This window comes from Malania oleifera, chromosome 1 (assembly GCF_029873635.1).
Source record: "Malania oleifera isolate guangnan ecotype guangnan chromosome 1, ASM2987363v1, whole genome shotgun sequence".
Lineage (NCBI taxonomy): Eukaryota > Viridiplantae > Streptophyta > Magnoliopsida > Santalales > Ximeniaceae > Malania > Malania oleifera.
In genome coordinates, this window is record NC_080417.1 from 125,811,545 (window position 1) to 125,831,267 (window position 19,723).

Here is a 19,723-nt window from a genome sequence, read left to right on the forward strand (position 1 = left end):
TTTTTTTCTCTGTTCTTTTGGTATTTCTGTGGCTGAGTGGCTGTCGGCACAGCAGGTTTTCTGGTTTGCCATTTATTTTAGTGCAGGCAACAACTTTCTGTTGCTGTTTCCTGTGCTTCTCTGTCTCGGCACAGCAGGTTTCTGTCCTTGTGATTCTCGGCACAACAGGTTTCCCCTTCGAATTTTTTTTGTCTTCTCGGTTTTGGAGGTTTTCTAGTTTGCAAGTTATTTTAGTGCAGGCAACAGCTTTCTGTTGTTGTTTTAGGTGCTTCTCTGTCTCGGCACAACAGGTTTCTGTCCTTGTGATTCTCGGCACAGCAGGTTTCTTGGTTCAAGATTTAATTGTTAGTGCAGGAAGGTTGGTCTTGGTTCTCTCTGTTGCTGAATCTGGTGCTTCTCTAACCTTGTGATTCTTTGCACATCAGGTTTTTTGGTTCAAGATTTATTTTTTAGTGCAGGCAGGTTGTTCTTGGTTTTCTTTGTACCTGTGTTGATTTATTTTTGGGCTTCTCGATTTTCTGGTAGTCTTTTTCTTTCGGCACAGTCTGTTTTTTTTGGGCTTCTCGATTTTCTCCTTTATTTAGCATGGACTCCGCACCTGTGTGTGCCAAGTTTATGGGCAACAATTATTTTACGTGGGCTTTTCAATTTGAACTTTTCCTGAAGGGAAAAGATCTTTGGGGACATATTGATGGCACAGATTGTGCACCTAATCCTGATAAATCTAAGGAGTCAGCGGCTTGTCCTTCATGGGCTGTGCTTGGTGCCAAGGATTCAGCGGCTTGTCCTTCATGAGCTGTGCTTGATGCTCGGATTATGTCTTTGCTTCTTGGCTTGGTTGAGCTACATATTGTTCCCAACTTGCGACCTTATCGCACCGCTCAATCCATGTGGACTTATTTAAAAACTTTATATCATCAAGATAACGACGCCCGTCGTTTTCAGTTAGAGCATGCGATTGCCTTGCTTCAACATGACAATTGTTCCATCCAAGACTATTATTCGAGGTTTTTGCCTCTTTGGAACGAATATTATGATCTGGTTACTACGGATGTTTCTGTTGTCTCTCTTCCCATTATTCAATGTCTTCACGAGACTAGTCGTCGTGATTAGTTTCTTATGAAACTTCGCCCCGAGTTTGAATCTGTTCGCTTTTCTTTACTGAATCGCTTTCTTGTTCCTTCTCTTGATGCTTGTTTTGGTGAGTTACTTCGTGAAGAACAATGACTTAGTACTCAAGTTACTTTGGCACAATCTCATGGTAGTTTAGGGTCTTTCCCTGTGGCTTATGCTGCTCAACGACGAGGACCGCTTGCGCATTCTAGCATCTTGTAGTGTTTTTGCCGCAAAGAATTTGAGCATATTGCTGCTAATTGTTCAAAGAAATTATGTTCTTATTGCGAGAAGGGTCACATTATCAAAGACTGTCGTATTCGCCCGCGGAATCGTCAGGTCCAGGTGTTACAGACTTATGTTATTGTACCCCCCATAGTGACTTTTGCGGTCCTTGGCTCTTCTTCAAGTGACTCCTTTGTTCTTGCACCTCCTAAAGTGAATTACTGCAAACCCGAAATGGTGCAACAAATGCTAATTTTGGCATTATCAACAATGGGGCTCCAAGGCTACAATTCTACTAAACTTTGGTATGTGGACTCAGGTGCCTCTAATCACATGACGAATAATCCCACTACCCTGTGTCATGTTCGGCCCTACACTGGTCAATCTGCTATTCAGATGGTCAATGACAGTTCTTTGCCAATAGCTGCTGCTGCTGTCTGAGATGCCTCTTTTAAGTTCATTGATATGTTTCTTGCTCCTCAGCTTTCCACGAACCTTATTTTTGTTGGTCAAATAGTTGATAACCATTGTGCTGTTAATTTTTCTGATAATGGTTGTGTTGTGTAGGATCAGGTAACGGGGGAGCTGATCGCGAAGGGACCTAAAGTGGGGCACTTGTTTCTGCTACTTTTGCTTGCTCCAACACATTCTTGTTAAAATATCAATCCCGAATATCTCTGTAAATAAAATACAAATTAGGAAAGTGGGTAATTATGGGGGATTTGATATTATTCAATAGGAAATTGTTTCCTTGTTTAGAATAGGTAATTGTATTATATATTGGATTGTACAGAAGAACAATATAATGAAGAAAAATATTTTTCAATTGTTTCTTCTTTCATGGTATCAGAGCTAGGGTTTCTTAAACCCAGCTAAACGATGGCTAACAGCAGAGGCTCTACCTCCTCTGCAAACATCACGGGTGACTCAGAGGTTATGTCCGGTGGGGGTACGAATGGACTGGATAACACAGTCTTTCCACTCTCATTGGAAAAACTAAACGGAAAAAATTTCCGTGAATGAGCTCAGTCCATGAAACTGGTGATTGAAGGAAAAGGGAAGCTTGGATTTCTTACTGGTGAGCGGAGGAAGCCAGACCCTTCCGACGCTGTAGCCCTGCAAAGATGGAGGTTCCGAAAACTCCATGGTCACGGTTTGGCTCGTCAACTCGATGCAACCATCAATCGGAAAAATTTACTTGTTCTTGCCGACGGCGAAGGAAGTCTGGGAAGCCGTACGTGAGACGTACTCCGATGTCGAAAGCTATTCACAAATCTTCGACATCAAGACCCGATTGTGGCAGATGAGGCAAGTTGAGAGAGGTGTTATCGAGTATTTCATGGAGATGAGTCATCTCTGGCAGGAGCTCGATCTGAGCATCGATGAGGAGTGGGAGTGCTCCGGAGACAGCACTCAATAGCGAAGGAGGCTAAAAAAGAGAGGGTCTTCGAGTTTCTTGCCGGCCTGAATCGAGAGCTCGATGACGTGAGGGGATAGATACTTGGTCGGCGACCTCTCCCTTCAACCCGAGAAGTCTTTGTAGAGGTCAGGAGGGAAGAGAACAGGAGGCGGGTGATGTTGCGGCCTCAAAATGGATCCGCTGGGCTGGACCCGGCCATACCTGTATCCGCCCAAAAATTAGATGGGCTACACGCTGGGCCGGATGCCTCAGCTTTTATATTAAAAGGCCCAGGGGGACCTAGTCAACGACCGCAAAAAGGAAAAATATGGTGCGAACATTGCCGAAAAACAGGTCATTCAAAAAATACCTGTAGGAAGATTCATGGGAAACCAGCAGATTGGAAACCGAGACAATACCAAAAGAATTGTGGGTACCGGGCCAACACTGACGGATCAACTGAAAGATCACAAGGAGAGAACAACAATACCCCGTCCAGCAGTGCATTCAGTCCCGAACAATTGGATCAGTTATATAAGATGATTTCATCAATGCAAACATCGGGTCAGTCTTCCTTTGGTTCCCTGGCTCACCGAGGTAATCATTTGTCAGCTTTAAAAACCACATCTTGTTACAGATGTCCTTGGATAATTGATTCGGGTGCATCCGATCATATGACTGGGTCTTATCAATATTTTTCATCCTACTCACCATACGCCGGGAATTTGAGGGTAAAAATTGCAGATGGCTCTCTCTCACCAGTTGCTGGAAAAGGAAGTATTCGTATATCTGATTCCTTAACTTTACAATCAGTCTTACATGTCCCTAAGTTATCGTGCAATCTGTTATCTATCAGTCAGTTAACAAAAGATTCCAATTGTTCCACTAAATTTGTTTCCTCTCATTGTGTTTTTCAGGACCTATCATCGGGAAAGACGATTGGCACTGCTAAAGCGTATGAGGGACTCTACTACTTTGAGGAGGCAAGTTTGAGTGAACTATGTAATACTGCAATTTGTGATTCTGCATCTACTTCTAGAAATAGTGAACTTTTGTTATGGCATTCACGGATGGGTCATCCCAATTTCCACTATTTAAAACGTTTGTTTCCTTCTCTTTGTTCAAATAAAATGGCTTCTGAGTTTCAATGTGAAGTATGTGAGCTTACTAAACATCGTCATACTTCTTTTCCATCATCCATATACAAACCATCTCGCCCATTTGCTATGTTTCACAGTGATGTATGGGGTCTCTCATGTTCCCTAAATCGCACCAATGCAAAATGGTTTGTGACCTTTATCGATGACCATACTTGTCTTTGTTGGGTCTACTTACTGAAAGACAAAACTGAAGTCCGCTCCATTTTCATCAATTTTCATACCATGATTCATACACAGTTCCAGACTCATATTCAGATGCTACGTATTAATAATGGTATGGAATATTTTAATACCATCCTGGGAACTTATCTTCAAGATAATGGGATTGTTCATCAAAGTTCTTGTGTGGATACCCGTCAACAAAATGGGGTTGCTGAACGAAAAAATAGACATATACTTGAAGTAGCTTGGGCATTAATGTTCACTATCCACATGAAACATTATTTTTGGGGCGATGCCATCTTAACAGCCACACATCTCATTAATCGAATGCCAAGTCGAGCACTCTCATTTGTCACCCTTCTTCAGAAATTTCAGGAACACTTTCCTACCTCTCGACTCCCTTCCAGTCTCCCACTGAAAATTTTTGGTTGTACTGCCTTTGTTCATGTCCATGCACACCATCGTGATAAATTGGATCCTCGTGCCATTAAATGTGTCTTCCTTGGTTATTCACCTACCCAAGAAGGCTACAAATGCTATGATCCGGTCTCAAAACAACTGTTCGTTAGTCTTGATGTCACTTTCTTTGAAACCACTCCTTACTTCCCAAAGCCCTCTCTTCAGGGGGAGAAATGGAGTGAAGATCGGTTCTTTGATCCTTTTACTACTGAATCTGCGGTTACTCCAGTTACTCCATTCCCTGACCCATCTATTGAGTCTTCCATTAAGTCCTCCATTACATTACTTCCCGACTTGCCAAACACAACTGAACACTTACCCTTAGGGGGAGATGCAGGAGAGCAAAACAATGCAGACATACTGGTTTACTCAAGAAAGTGGAAAACAAAGGAAAGGGAGAATCTCATACTTGAGGCACCAAGAGCTTTGGAACCGATGATGGCTCCGCATAATCATGAGCCCTCGCCTTATCCTGATCTGGTAATTGAGTCTTCCTTGGATAATTCTGCACCTGATGATATCAATTTACCTATTGCAATCAGAAAACAAACCAGGTCATGTACTCAATACCCTTGGTCGAAATATATTGTCGTATAAAAGTTTGTTTACAGGATATCGTGCGTTTGTCTCTAATCTTGACAGGATGAAAATGCCAAAAAACATTCAGGAAGCTCTAGAAATACCAGAATGGAGAGAGGCAGTCATGGAAGAAATGTGAGCCCTAGAAAAAAATGGAACTTGGCAGTTGACAGATCTACTGAAGGGAAGAAGCCAGTGATTGTAAATGGGTCTTTACAGTGAAATGTAAATCTGATGGAACAGTTGAAAGATATAAAGCCAGACTTGTTGCAAAAGGCTTTACATAGATCTACGACATTGACTATACTGAGACATTTGCACCAGTGGCAAACTTAAATACAGTTCGGGTTCTCTTGTCCTTGGCAGCCAATTTAGATTGGCCACTACAACAACTTGATATTAAAAATGCTTTCTTAAATGGAGAATTGGAAGAGGAAGTTTACATGACTATACCACCAGGATTCAGTAGAACAGGTGAAGAAAACAGAGTGTGTAAATTAAAGAAATCATTATATGGCCTCAAACAATCTCCTAGAGCGTGGTTCGACAGATTCGCAAAGGTACTAAAGAATCAAGGGTATCGACAAGGGCAATCAGACCATACACTATTTCTCCAACAGTCTGAAGGAGGTAAGAGAACAATCCTAATAGTGTATGTCGATGATATAATTCTTACTGGTTATGATACTGTTGAAATGGAGAAATTGAAGAAGGTTCTAGCTACTGAATTTGAAGTTAAAGACTTGAGACAGATGTGGTATTTTTTGGGCATGGAAGTGGCAAGAATGAAAAAGGGAATTTGTGTTTCTCAATGAAAGTATGTTACCGACCTCCTAGTTGAAACTGGCATGCTAGGGTGCAAACCCAGCGAAACCCCGATAGAAATAGTAAAGAGGGTTGAAGATTGTGGAAAACCAGTAGAAAAGGAGAGGTATCAGAGATTGGTTGGCAAGCTGATCTACCTATCACATACTAGACCAGACATTGCATTTGCAGTTAGTGTAGTAAGTCAACACATGCATTCACCAAAGGAAGTTCACTTAGATGCTGTATACAAGATCCTTAGATATCTCAAGGGATCCCCGGGAAGAGGACTCTTCTTTAAGAAATGTGAAAGTAAGGAAATAGAGATCTTTACAGATGCAGATTGGGCAGGATCAGTGGAAGATAGAAGGTCCACCATAGGATATTATACATTCGTCTGGGGAAATCTCGTAACTTGGAGAAGCAAAAAACAGAATGTGGTGGCTCGTAGTAGTGCTGAAGCTGAATTCAGGGCAGTCGCTCAAGGGATTTGTGAAGGATTGTGGTTACGAAAACTATTGGAGGAATTACGGGTACCGGTGAACCTTCCTATCAAACTCTACAGTGACAATAAGGCAACTATTAGCATCTCTCTTAATCCAGTCCAACATGACAGGACTAAACATGTGGAGGTAAACAGACACTTCATCAAAGAAAAAAATGAAGAAGGAATTATATGTATGACTTATGTGCCAACCAAGGAACAAACTGCAGATATCCTCACTAAAGGGTTGGGACGACAGAGCTTTGATGATCTTATTAGCAAGTTGGAGATGATTAATATTAATGATCCAACTTGAGGGGGAGTGTTAAAATATCAATCCTGAATATCTTTGTAAATAAAATACAAATTAGGAAAGTGGGTAATTATGGGGGATTTGATATTATTCAATAGGAAATTGTTTCCTTGTTTAGAATAGGTAATTGTATTATATATTGGATTGTACAGAAGAACAATATAATGAAGAAAAATATTTTTCAATCGTTTTTTCTTTCAATTCTCCAGTTTCTTCTATTAAGTCTTTTGCTTGTAATAATGTTTCATATCTTAGTATGGTGTGGCATCGTCGTTTAGACCATCCCAATGCTCAGATCTTATCTCATGTATTGAACGCTAGTTTACTTGGTAATAAAGAATGCTCTTCTTCATCTCTTAAGTGTGCCTCTTGCAAACTTGGTAAAAGCAAAACTCTTTCCTTCCCTTTGCATGCTTGTAAAGCTTCTCAGTGCTTTGATCTTATTCATAGTGATGTTTGGGGACCTTTCTCGGTTAGTTCACATGAAAAATTTAAATACTATGTGACTTTCATTGATGATCATAGTAGATTTACTTGGGTCTACTTTCTTCGCTCTAAATTTGAGGTTTTTTGTACTTTCATTGTGTCTTTAGCTTATGTTGACAAACAATTTTCTGCTTCTATTAAAACATTATGCACAAATTTTGGTGGTGAATATGTGTCTACTGAGCTTCAGGCATTTTTGGCTTCTAAAGGTATTATTTATCAATGTTCTTGTCCCGTTGCTCCCCAACAGTATGGAGAAGCCAAACACAAAAATCGTCATCTCCTAGATGTGGTACATACTCTCTTGCTGGAATCCTCTATTCCATCCTTGTTCTAGGATGAGGCTCTGAAAACTGCTACTTGATTAATCATTTACCTTCTCAAGTCCTACTCATGGAGTCTCTCTATTTCTGCTTATTTGCTAAGCAACCTAGTTACGATAACCTTTGCACCTTTGGTTGTGTTTGTTTTGTTTATTTACCTCCTCATGAGTGACATAAATTATCTTCTCAATCTGTTCGATTTGCGTTCTTGGGATATAATGTGTGTCAAAAGGGATTTGTTTGCTATGATCGTACATTACATCGTACACGCATTTCTAGGAATGTTATTTTCTTTGAAAATCAACATTTCTTTCCTGTGTCCTCTGTACCCTCCTTTTTTACTATGATTCTCCCCTCCTTTGAGGAGCAGTGTTCGGATCCTCATCAAGTCCTCGTTTTAAACCAGGTATTGTGCATACGCGACGCTCCCGCCCACAGTCTCTTCCGATAGCTTATCCGATATTTGATCCTACCATGCTCCAGATGCAGTCAGTTGCAGCACCTCCAGAGCCTCTGGTACGTCGCTCTTCTCGAGTGTTTGTACCCTCGGATAGGTATGGGTTTCCCTCTTCTAGTTTTGGAAATTCTGTTTCAGCTCTTACTGCTGCATTGTCCAATTTAGATATTCCCACATCCTACTCACACGCAGTCAAGCATGATTGTTGGCGGCAAGCTATGCAGGAAGAAATTGCCGCTCTAGAGGCCAATCACACTTGGGACATTGAACCTTGTCCTCCCACCATTGTTCCTTTGGGTTGTAAATGGATTTACTCGGTCAAGGTCCGATTTGATGGAAGTCTGGATTGTTACAAAGCTCGCCTTGTTGTACTTGGGATTAATCAGGAATATGATGTCAATTATGAAAAGACCTTTGCTCCTGTGGCTAAGATAATTACTGTTCGTACGATTTTGGCTATTGCCGCTTCTAGTGATTAGCCACTACATCAAATGGATGTCAAGAATGCTTTTCTTCACGGGGATCTTAAAGAGTGTATTTATATGAGGCCACCCTTGGGATTGTTTCCCTCTCCGACGTCACATGTGTGTAAGCTTCGTCGCTCTCTTTATGGTCTTAAACAAGCTCCGAGGGCTTGGTTTGATAAATTCTGCACCACTTTATTACAATTTTCATTCAAGCAGAACAAGTATGACACTTCATTGTTTCTTTGGAAATTAGACATGGGTATTGTTGTTCTTTTGGTTTATGTTGATGATATTGTGATTACTGGTTCCGATTCTGCTTTACTTGCTCAGCTCAAGACTCATCTTTCAAATGAAAGTTTCAAAGCCCTTTCATATGAAAGATCTTGGGTCTCTCACATATTTTCTTGGTCTTGAGGTGAATCGTTATCCCTTTGGAAATCAGACATGGGTATTGTTGTTCTTTTGGTTTATGTTGATGATATTGTGATTACTGGTTCCGATTCTGCTTTACTTGCTCAGCTCAAGACTCATCTTTCAAAGCCCTTTCATATGAAAGATCTTGGGTCTCTCACATATTTTCTTGGTCTTGAGGTGAATCGTTATCCCTCTGGTATTTCACTCAATCAACATAAGTATGCTAGTGACTTGGTGGCTACAGCTAGCCTTTAGAAGGGTACTTTTGTTGATACTCCCATGGAATTAAATGTCAAGCTTTCGCAAAGAGGAGGGTGACTTACTTGTTGATCCTAGTTTATACCAGAAGTTGTTGGGTAGTCTTGTCTATCTCACCATTACTAGAGCAAACATTTCTTTTGCTGTACGACAAGTCAGCTAGTTTCTTCAAATTCCTCGTCATCTTCATTTGGCTGCTGTCCGTAGGATCATACGCTATGTTCAGGGCACTTTTGCCTGTGGTTTATTCTTCCCCGTAGGCAATTCTACTTGCCTTGCTGCTTATAGCGTTGCTGATTGGGCTGGTTATGCAGATACACGTCGCTCCATCACTAGTTGGCATGTGTTCTTAGGTGATGCATTGATCTCTTTGAAGAGTAAGAAGCAAGATAGAGTTTTTTAGTCATTGAAGGAATCTAAATACCGTGCAATGTTTCTTGCTTGTCCTGAAATTATTTGGCTTAGAGGTTTGCTTGTTGAGCTGGATTTTTCTGAGACTGATCCTACACCTCTACGTGCAGATAATACGAGTGCTATCCAGATCACGGCCAATCTTGTCTATCATGAGCGCATGAAGCATATTGAAGTCGATTGTCACTCTATCCGTGAAGCATTTGAAGCTTGTGTTATCACTCTTCCACATATTTCCACTAAATTACAAATTGCGGATATCTTCACCAAGGCTCTCACTCGTCATTGACATTGCTTCCTAAGTAGCAAATTGACGCTTGTTGATCAACCCACATCAATTTGAGGGGGGCTGTCAACGGAACCGCAAACAGCAAAAGATTTCTTTCTTACTTCAGCCCACAATTATTTCCTTATTTCTCAATTCATTATTTTGTACAGTTAGCATATATTTGGTTTACATGTATTGGGCTTGACTGATTATAGTTTACATGTATATGACTAGAATCATGCTAGAACTTATTTACTTTCCATGTATAGCATTCTTGTAAAGTCTATATATAATATATAGAACTCAAGACCAAACTATTCGGCCATTCACACAATACTTTGACAGTCAGTAGTATTGAACAGGATGAGATGGCAACATCAAATCTCTGTTCACCTGAAATATTATTCTTGAGAAGATGATAGACAAGAATTAGAGGTGGAAATTGAACTCATAAGTTTAACATCCATTTGTACAAATTGCTTTGATGTGAGAGATTTATCGGCTGTACAAATTCAGAAGCTGGATATCTAAGAGCCCTTCAACTATATTTGTACTTATTCAACTTGTGTTTGTATGTTATAATTTATATGTTTATGGTGGAAAAGGATTCATATAGCTACCTCGCATGGTGGGACCTAAGGCTTTGTTTTTACTGTTGTTGCATATGGAAGAGAAGGTATAATATTTTAGGGACAAGCTTGGTGTAAGATGAGTATTTTGCTCAATTGAACACAGAATTTTCCTTTTCAATAATCAAACATGCGAAAGTTAAAAGAAGAATGGTGGTTGTTGTACATGTAAGTTCTGAAGTTGAAAACATGACTGAAGTTAAGAACTTGCATCTGATTATTGGGGGGAGGCCTTAAGAACAGTATTTGGTTAAAAGTGATAAATTGTATTTGATACAATAATATGTTGTTCATAAGCTCTATTTTTATGTTTTATATCCTGGGAGTTTGTCTGCGTATTTATTTTGTAATGTCTGATTTATTAGCAAGTTCATTAAGTGCCATTTGTTTCAATCATACTATGATTTTGGGTGTAACTGTTCCTTTATTCATGGTTGTATTATTGTATGATGGTTGATGAGTATATTAATATCTGATGGCTATAATTATTGAGAATCATATTTGAAATATGATGAACACAGATATCAGTTTTTTTTCTTTTGAGCTTTAAGTTGTTGCCAAAAATTAGATTCTCATGAACCTTCCATGCTGTGATATGCTGATGCTGCTGATAGAAATTGGCCAGTAGTTTGATTTATTTTACCATGTAGGTTTTTTTTTTTCAAATAAATGTCCTTATGACCATTTTCTTTTTCTTGTCTTTCATTTTTTTTTTTTTTCAAAAACCTGTGGGTGCTTTATAAATGCTTTGAATTTTATTATTGATCCTAATGACTTAGCTTGCCTTTCTTGTATATAATTGATTCCATATTATATAAAATTTACATATTTATGCTATTAAAATTTACTTCTTAAATGATCTCTTTGCTTCTAAATTTCTAATGATTTCTTGCATTATCTGGTGCATGTCTTTAGGCTGCTGGTAATGCCGGTGTTCCTGTGATTTTGGATGCTGGGGGAGTGGATTCACCAATCCCACTAGAACTGCTGAAGTACATAGATATACTGAGTCCAAATGAATCTGAACTTGGTCGGTTAACTGGAATTGAAACTGAAAATTTTGAACAAATTAGTCAAGCGGTGGTGAAATGCTATAAAATGGTTAGTTTCAAAATCAATTTATTCTTTTCTAAAATTGCTAGTCAGACCTTCCTCCAATCAATATTCTCTTTGTATTGTTCAGCCAATCCTAATACTGGGAATAATAATTTGACCAGGAATTTCTGTAAGTTTCTGTTTTTGCGACATGCAATTAGTTCAAAAGATGTTTTGTAGAATGGTTTCCATTTCAGTTGGTTTCATTCAATTCCAATCAAAAGATTTTCTTTCTTTTTTTTTTTTATAAAAGAAAATTTCATTAATGGAGAGAATTTACAAGAGGGAGAATGAGACATCTCCAAAGAAAAGCTGGGACAAACCAGAAATAAACAATTAAAAACAACAAATAGGGAAGAGATCAACAAATCAGCATGCTCCTCCAGTCTCTTTGTAACTTGTGAGAACTTGCCCCTCTAAAACTCTATAATTGAAACACCACATGAGACCAAGTACTGAATTTTTCCCCAAACTGTCTCCCAATCTATTTTTTTTTCCTAGAAAAAATCCAAGCATCACACTCCATCCATATTCCCCATAAAACAGCAAAAGTAACACACTTCTATAATGCTGCCCTATCCTTCTACCAAAGCCTGCGAAAGAAATGGCTAGCAAGACTTCCACCAATGAAGGACATGCCCAGCTCTCTCCCATAATACCAAAAAGCTTATTCCAAATCCTCCAAGCAAATTCACAATGCAAGAGAAGAAGTGAAGTTGTCTCGGAGTTCTTCAAACAGAGCAAACATACATTGAGAGAGAGAGAGCCTTCAAGAATCTCCTAATTTGCATCTAGTTATTAGTATTCATCTTATTAAGTGCAACCAGCCTAGTGAAAAGCCTTAATTTTTGGGATCCTTGGCCTTCCAAATAGTAGGATAAAGCAGAAATGAAGAGTTGGAACTGATCAAGAATTCAAAAAAAGATTTGCAAGAATACACTCCCGACTGATCCAAAGACCAAGAATGAACATCCCTGCCTGAAGAAAAGTTATTCCCATTCAATAAAGATAACAAGGATGAGAACTCCACCGTCTCCCTATTTTTATGATATCTCCTAAAGTGGAGATTCCAAGATACCAACGGGCTGCTTAGATCGCCAACAAGAAAGATATGGCTCTATTTTGCTCAGAATTCAAATGAAAGACAAGGGAAAGAAGTGGAAAAAGAAGCATTTCCCAACCACCGGTCTTTCCAAAAACTGTATTCAAAACCCCTCCCCATCTCAAGTTTGGTGTGAGGGGTGAATGAAGGATAAAGTGAGAAATTGACCTCCACGAACTCCCCAAGGAAAATCTTAAATTAACTTTGGTGTCCCTCCCATTTTCATCCAACGCAAACTTACTTCTTATTACTTTATGCCGAAGGGATGATTCTTCTAGAGGGAAGCTCAATAACCATTTGGCTAAAAGAGCAGTGTTTTTAGACACCAACTTGCCCCACGCCCCCCCCCCCCCTCCTTTTTAGACCTACAATCCTCATCCCGCCTCATCAAATGGTCCCTATAACTCCCCCTCATCACCCCCCCCCCCCCCGAAATCAAACCGCAACAAGTCTGTCATAATCCTCTCAAGCTTGCTGGCAATCCCCATTGGAATCTTAAAAACAAACAGGAAGTATAATGGGATGCTAGAAAGACAGGCTTGAATAAGAGTTATTCTACGTTCTACCCCCGAGAGAGAAAAGGACTCCCTTCTAACCATCTAACCTCCAAGAGAAAAAATTATGAAATGCTTCAAATAGTGGGGTCCCATGTGGGTTCTCATCTCCTTTCCACCCCGCCCCCAAAAGGGAGCCTGGGTAAGTCAAAAGTCAATCCAATATACCATACCCCACTTCCTAACACACTCAACGTGTTCAAAGCTGCTAAACCATTCTTCCCCATGTTGATTTTAAGCTCTGACACCCTATTGAAAATATGGAGAGTACCTAAGATTCTCCTAAAAGAAGGACTATGATCATCTAGGAAGAAAATGGTATCGTTGGCAAATTGGAGATGGAAAACCACCACTCCTTGTCTCCCCACATTTAATCCTTTTTAACGCCTTCTCCACCGTCCTATCCACAATTGCTCAAAACATCTGCTACAAGGACAAAATAAAAATTGGGATAAAGGGCCTTCTTGTCTAATGCCTCTCAAAGCACTAAACTAGGATTTTCTTTCACCATTCACAATCACTGAGAACCGCACATTGAATGAACAACCCCTAATCCAACGATGCCAACACACACCAAAACCCTTTCTCACAAAGACCTTATCCAAGAAGCTCCAACTGACTCTATCGTAGGCTTTCTCTAAATATAGTTTAAAGACGAACCCCTCTTCTTATTCCCACGAATATCCTCCACTACTTCATTGGTCACTAAAATAGCATGAACACCCCTACCTAGAACCATCCAGGCTCCGAACCTTATCCCTCTCCATTCCAAAAACCATCATCCTTATTTCCTCCTCATCAAAATGTCTGTCTAATCAATGCATTTGATCAACAGTTATAGGGTTCCAATCTAATCCCTCCAACAACAGTCTACAGTGGTCCTCCAAATACATATTCTGGAAAAAGTTAGTAATAACAGATGCAATCTTACATTGGCTAATCAAAAAGAAAATTTTACTGACACTAATAAACTGTGCAAACTTGCATCAATCAAATACTGATATTTCTAAGTGAGTCAACCTAAATGAAATTCATCTGCCAACACAATCCTAGTACAGGGTATCGTGCTGATCAAGTGGCAAGGTAGCGCTCCTTACTGATGTATTAATATTATAACCATTGAACATATATTGAAATACTCTCAGAACGGACTATTTATTATGAATTATTATACGATAGATGCACGTACATACAGATGCTCATGCATGCCTGATGATGGTATGGGTAGAGTATTAGGTGCATATAACTGCAAGAATATATGTCCTCCTGGGGGCCACTGCAGGGGGTATGATCCAATCTCTTCTAACACCCCGTCCATATTTAATACTATTCCCCACCTAAGGGATAGAAACAGGGGGGCCGGGGGTGGGGGGGGGGGGGGTGGTGAAGGACCTATAGTTTCATTTCCTTGACCATTTTTTGCATGTTTAGTTCATAGGATGGAATGGAGTACAATCAAGTCTGTCGCTTGCTCTTTGTTCAGTTTTTTATTCCACTCTCTTTCCAGCCCATCTCATTCCCTGAACCTAACATGACTTTTGTCTAAAGAGTAACCAGCACAAGGGTGCACCAAATGTGCTATACATTCTGCTGGCCACCTGAACAATTGGATCACTCAAAGTTTTGTCTTACCTTATGTCAAGTTCTGAACTTATAATACCTTGCAACAAAAAAAAGGTACTGAACTAATAAATCACTTCCTCTAAGGTTATGGAGGCTTGCTGAAAATTGAACTGATTGATTATGTTTGTATATATATATATTTTTCTTTTTCATTTCAAATCCATGATCATGAAAGGGAAGGGGGACAAGGGGAAAAGATGGTAACTAAAATTGATAGTTAAAAAAAGCCAATTGTTTTATGGATTTTGAAATTGGTGTATGCCATAATTTCTGGTAAATGTCCTTTGGACAATGGATATACTTTCAATACGTGGAGCATTATACAGGATCATTCAGTCTTCAAAGGACATTCAAATCTGCCCTTTGGGGCCTTAGACATGCCATGAAAATGAAACTGTTTGAGTCGTCCATTTTTTCCTTCTTCCATGGAATATGAAATGAGTTAAACAATTATTTGTGCCATTTATTATCATCTACAGGGTAGCAGATTATGGCATTAAGGAACATTGTTACTCTTTTGTGACATTAAATGCACGCGCACACGCACACGCACACGCACGTAGTTATACATATGTGTTTGTGTGTGCACGAGCCTAACCTAGGATATAAATAGGTAATGATGTAGATTTGATGAAAAGCCCATCAAGACTGGTGCCATATTTTACATGTTTGAATATTATCATAAAATATTGCTGTATGTCTGCTTTCAGGGTGTTAAGCAAGTACTAGTGAAGCTAGGAGCGAAAGGGTCGGCTCTATTTGTTGAAGGGGAAGAACCAATTAAACAAGCCATCATATCAGCTGCAAAAGTCCTTGATACAACTGGGGCTGGTGATACTTTTACAGCTGCGTTTGCTGTGGCTCTTGTGGAGGGCAAGTCCAAGAAGGAATGTTTAAGATTTGCTGGTATGTGCAGTTGTGTCCATTTCTGAATCTTCCCTTTGTGCACTGATGAGACGAGTAGTTCCTAATCGTTTTTGCCACTTACTAACAGCTGCAGCTGCTTCTCTTTGCGTGCAAGTGAAAGGAGCCATTCCAAGCATGCCTGATAGGAATTCAGTTTTGAATCTTCTTCAGTCTGTTCGAGGGTCTTTATAGTTTTTAGGCTACCACAGATTCTGTATGATCTTTGTAAGCAAATAAATGGAAGCATGAATATAAATTAAAGTAGCTTCACTCCCCCCCCCCCCCCCGCCACCCGTCCCAATATTTTGGGTATTATTGAATTTACAATTTGTTGATGTACATCATGACTACTAAATTTTGAGATTTTCTGGAATAATCTCATCATTGGCATTCTCTCTCTTTCCCTGTGGAGAATATTCTGAAGTTATAAAGTTCACCAAAAGAGCTTGAGCAATTTTGTGTTTGAGAATGTGCTTCCATGGGTGTTAAATAATGTAGTCAAAACTAGCCACAGCAGTAGTGAAAGGCATGGTCTGAAACTTTATGGGTTGCAGTGCGGTTACAGTTTTGAATTTCAGGTTTGCAGGAGAAGTTTTATGGGAACATTAGCTTCGAGGAAGGTATGTGATTCTCACATTCTTTGTACTATTAGTGCCTGTATTTCTCTTGCTAAGTTGGCCCTATGTTTTTTTGCTGCTAGGTTGTTGCCATGTGACTTGGAGGTCACGGGTTCAAGGCATGGAAACAGCCTCTTGCAAAAATGCAAGGTAAGGCTGCGTACTATAGACCCATTGTGGTCCACCCCTTCCGCGGACCCTGCATATGCGGGAGCTTTGTGCACCGGGTTGCCCTTTTATTGGTTGGTTTTTCATGCTTTTCCTCCAATTCTTTTTAGTTCCTGCAGAAGAACAACTACTTTCTTCTGGTTTCTGATGAACAGTTAACTCAGGTATTTGATTTTGCCAAAAAATATCTATTGTTATTGCCATTTTAAAATTGAGTTTCACCTAAGTATTTTATGCTGTATTACTCACTAAATTTGTTGGTCTTGCAATTTTGTATTGAATTGAGAGCTCAAATGGAAATAAAGTGAAATGAATTTGAGGAAGGAAAATGCAGTGCATGTTTTAATGAATTTCACTGTTAATAAGGGAATTATAATGATTCTTCATGGTCATTCTAATTTGAGAATCATTTGAATGCTTGTCATATATTTGGGTTAATGACCCTTATGAAGGCTAATGCATTATTTGTAAGTTTGATTGAATAATTTTGTGATTCTATTGCAATGATTTGATGATGAATCCTTGATGACTGGTGGCAACATTTTGAACTGCATCCTAGATGTACAGTTTTACACCTTTTGGGAGGTGATGAACCTGAAAGAAAAAGAAATGTGAAAGGGGGTGTCTTGTTCCTCCCTTTTTATCAATAAGTTTAAAATGTTAGCAATAACATCCTTAAGTGAGTCAGAAGAAAATTAAGAAAGAAAAACTGGAAAACATTGAAAAACTAAGAAAAAACGTTTAATATTAAGTAATTGGTTTTTAAAATTGCGGTTTTTAAATTAGCAAATTCTTTATTTTCTTGATTTCATCACTACTAAAGCAAGACAATCACACGTATGGCCCTTATGGGCACCCTACTGCAAACACAACCATGTTCCCCTCAACTCTCCCTTCGTTTGGTACTGCATTATTAGTCAATGCCTCCTCCAGATTCTTGTCACTGTACTGCCACAGCCACTGCCTCCAGCAGCAGCAGCACCTTCTCAGCTAGTTTCGTTTGTATCTATGTTGTAAAATCCATATGAAAACTAAAAATAACTGGAGAAATTCTCTCTCTCTCTCTCTCTTAGTTCATTTTGCTTCTTGAAAGTGACATTGAATACAATAACAGAACAGTGTTGAAATTTCTCTAGATTTTGCGTCACTGTTGGGATTTTTGCCTATTTGATAAGTTGCTGATGCTGCAAGTTGTGAGATAATTGCATATGCATTTAATAGCGCAAGCCTGGCTTACAGCAGCATCTCTCATATGGAGTCAAATCTTTATCCATCACTTCATCTCAAAGACTATGGATGCTTCGGTGTAAAACGCATCTTGAAAACGTAACTCCACTGTCTTATTAACTAGACTTGTCTCTTCTCACCCACTGAGAGACTATTTTTTCATGTAGTCACTCCCAAAACCAGCATCACTTGGATGTTGTCCTGCTTCCGTTCAGTGAGACTCTCTCTCTCTCTCTCTCTCTCTCTATGTATTCCTCTCCCTCTTCCCAAAACAAAATCATGACTCTTCCTCTTGCTTTTCTCCTTATCCTTTCTCCCTTTGATCTCTCTCGCCGTTCAAGTTTGCCCATGAGAAAACTCAAAGGTTTTTCATGTTCTTTCCTCCTCATTCTTTTGCTCACAGATCTCTTCGCCCAATCAAGTTTGGCCATCAGAGAACTTCAAGGTTAAATTTCTCTCTCTGTGCATGATTGTTTGTGTACGACTGTGTTTGCCTTTCTGTGTGTGTGCACATAAAATATTCTTACTGATAAATTTATGTTTATTTTTAGATCTTGGAATTGATAAAGTGAGAGAATTAACAATTGGTTTTCTAGACGAGGTAATTAAGAACCGCATCACCTTTCCATTTTTGGGATGTTCCTTTTGTGATTTCTGCTCCTATATTTTTGGTTTCGTTTTACTTTTTATTTTTGGGGAATTCTGCACCTTCTGATTTGATTTTTTTTTTGTTTTGTTTTGTTTTGTTTTTGTTTTTTTTTTTTTTTTTTGTGGTTCATTCCAGTTATCTGTTGAAGGTGATAAAGTGCAGAGGAAAGAGTTACATGAAGTGCATTCAGGACCCAATCCCATCGGTAACTAATCTCAGGACAGGATTTGCAAAACCAAATTTCAAATATGTCCATGACTCTCTCTCTCTCTCTCTCTCTCTCTATATATATATATATATATATATATATATATAAACAAAGCTTGTTAAGTGGGAAAGCTACTTTCGTCAACAAAAAATATGCCATGTTGCCATTATCTGGGTTTCATCGCCACCGTTATTATATTATTACTGTTTTGATTACCATAATGTATATATAGTGTATGTCATTGTGTGAATTGGACATGGGAGCAAATGAAAATGATACCTATGCTATTTTGGGCTCAACCAACATATATTGTATAAAAGCAGCCAAACTGAGACTTACAAGCTGACACAATTTGGACCTTGTTTGCTTGCTTTCGTCATGCAGTATCTATATATAGAAGGTCTTGAACAATGGTGATTTTGATATTGTTGATATGTGAGAAGAAACCTGAAATTTTTTATCCTGTATTGATGCTTGGGTCGGGATCTTGATGCCAAGATATGAATTGATAATCATAGTTGTAGTCTTGTAGATGCTAGTCATATTGATAATTATTAGGGCAGAGTGCTGTGCCAACTTGTCAATTTTGACTCTTGAAAAGTAGGGCTTGGTGTGAGGAGGTGCATTTTTTCCCTCCTGGGAAAGGAAAAGAAAAGGAAAGAAAGGAAAAGAAAAGAAAAGAAAAGAAAAGAAAGGGATGATTGGTTTGCTTGAGATAAAAGGACTAAATGCAGACAGGCATGAAGTTATGACTCTATTCATGAATCTTGACAAAACCCCCCATGCAGATATTGTATCAAGTGTCAATTCACGTGCACAGCATGTGCCCTCCTTTTCAATTCCGTGTTTGGCAATGCGTCCCGAAGTACTTTTTGAAAAGGTCTTCTTGAAAGCAACATTTTTACCTTCTTCATAGGTGTCCTGCCAATAATTAGAAACTTAGAAGTATTCCTTTCAGACTTCTCCCAAGGCAATTGTACGGCAAAATGTCACCCACAAATCCACCTTTTTTCTTTTTGCTGAAGACGAATCAAACCATGGTCTAACTTTTTTGCGCAATTATTAATATTTTCGTCAAAATTTTTGCTTTTCATCTTCAATCCTTTGGGCTTCCAATTCTTTAATTTATTTATTTATCTTTTTAAAGGTACGAGACACCCCGC

General features: G+C 39.1%; 2 protein-coding genes across 3 annotated transcripts in view; both read left to right on the forward strand.

Annotated features, from left to right (window-relative positions):
* The window catches only part of LOC131165568 (ribokinase), a 28,171-nt gene extending 12,026 nt beyond the window's left edge, over window positions 1-16,145 (forward strand). The window contains exons 2-4 of one of the 2 annotated variants that reach the window (XM_058123495.1): window positions 11,327-11,512; window positions 15,496-15,691; window positions 15,780-16,145. In XM_058123495.1, coding sequence (XP_057979478.1) covers window positions 11,327-11,512; window positions 15,496-15,691; window positions 15,780-15,883 — 486 coding nt within the window. In that variant the 3' untranslated portion in view covers window positions 15,884-16,145. The remainder of the gene's footprint in view (window positions 1-11,326; window positions 11,513-15,495; window positions 15,692-15,779) is intronic. The other variant, XM_058123502.1, reaches the window with a different exon arrangement.
* Window positions 16,146-17,893: 1,748 nt separating this feature from the next.
* On the forward strand, window positions 17,894-18,892 carry LOC131165583 (uncharacterized). The gene is made up of 3 exons (XM_058123514.1): window positions 17,894-18,148; window positions 18,255-18,304; window positions 18,488-18,892. Exons 1-3 carry the CDS (start codon window positions 17,950-17,952, stop codon window positions 18,563-18,565), a joined length of 327 nt encoding a protein of 108 aa, XP_057979497.1. The 5' UTR covers window positions 17,894-17,949; the 3' UTR covers window positions 18,566-18,892.
* Window positions 18,893-19,723: the final 831 nt, after the last annotated feature.

Excerpts from the sequence above, each read along its gene's own strand:
- LOC131165583 (XM_058123514.1), top strand. The coding sequence starts at position 17,950 with ATGTATTCCTCTCCCTCTTCCCAAAACAAAATCATGACTCTTCCTCTT. Across the intron at positions 18,149-18,254 it reads GGCCATCAGAGAACTTCAAG|ATCTTGGAATTGATAAAGTG; the intron begins GTTAAATTTCTC and ends GTTTATTTTTAG. Across the intron at positions 18,305-18,487 it reads CAATTGGTTTTCTAGACGAG|TTATCTGTTGAAGGTGATAA; the intron begins GTAATTAAGAAC and ends GGTTCATTCCAG.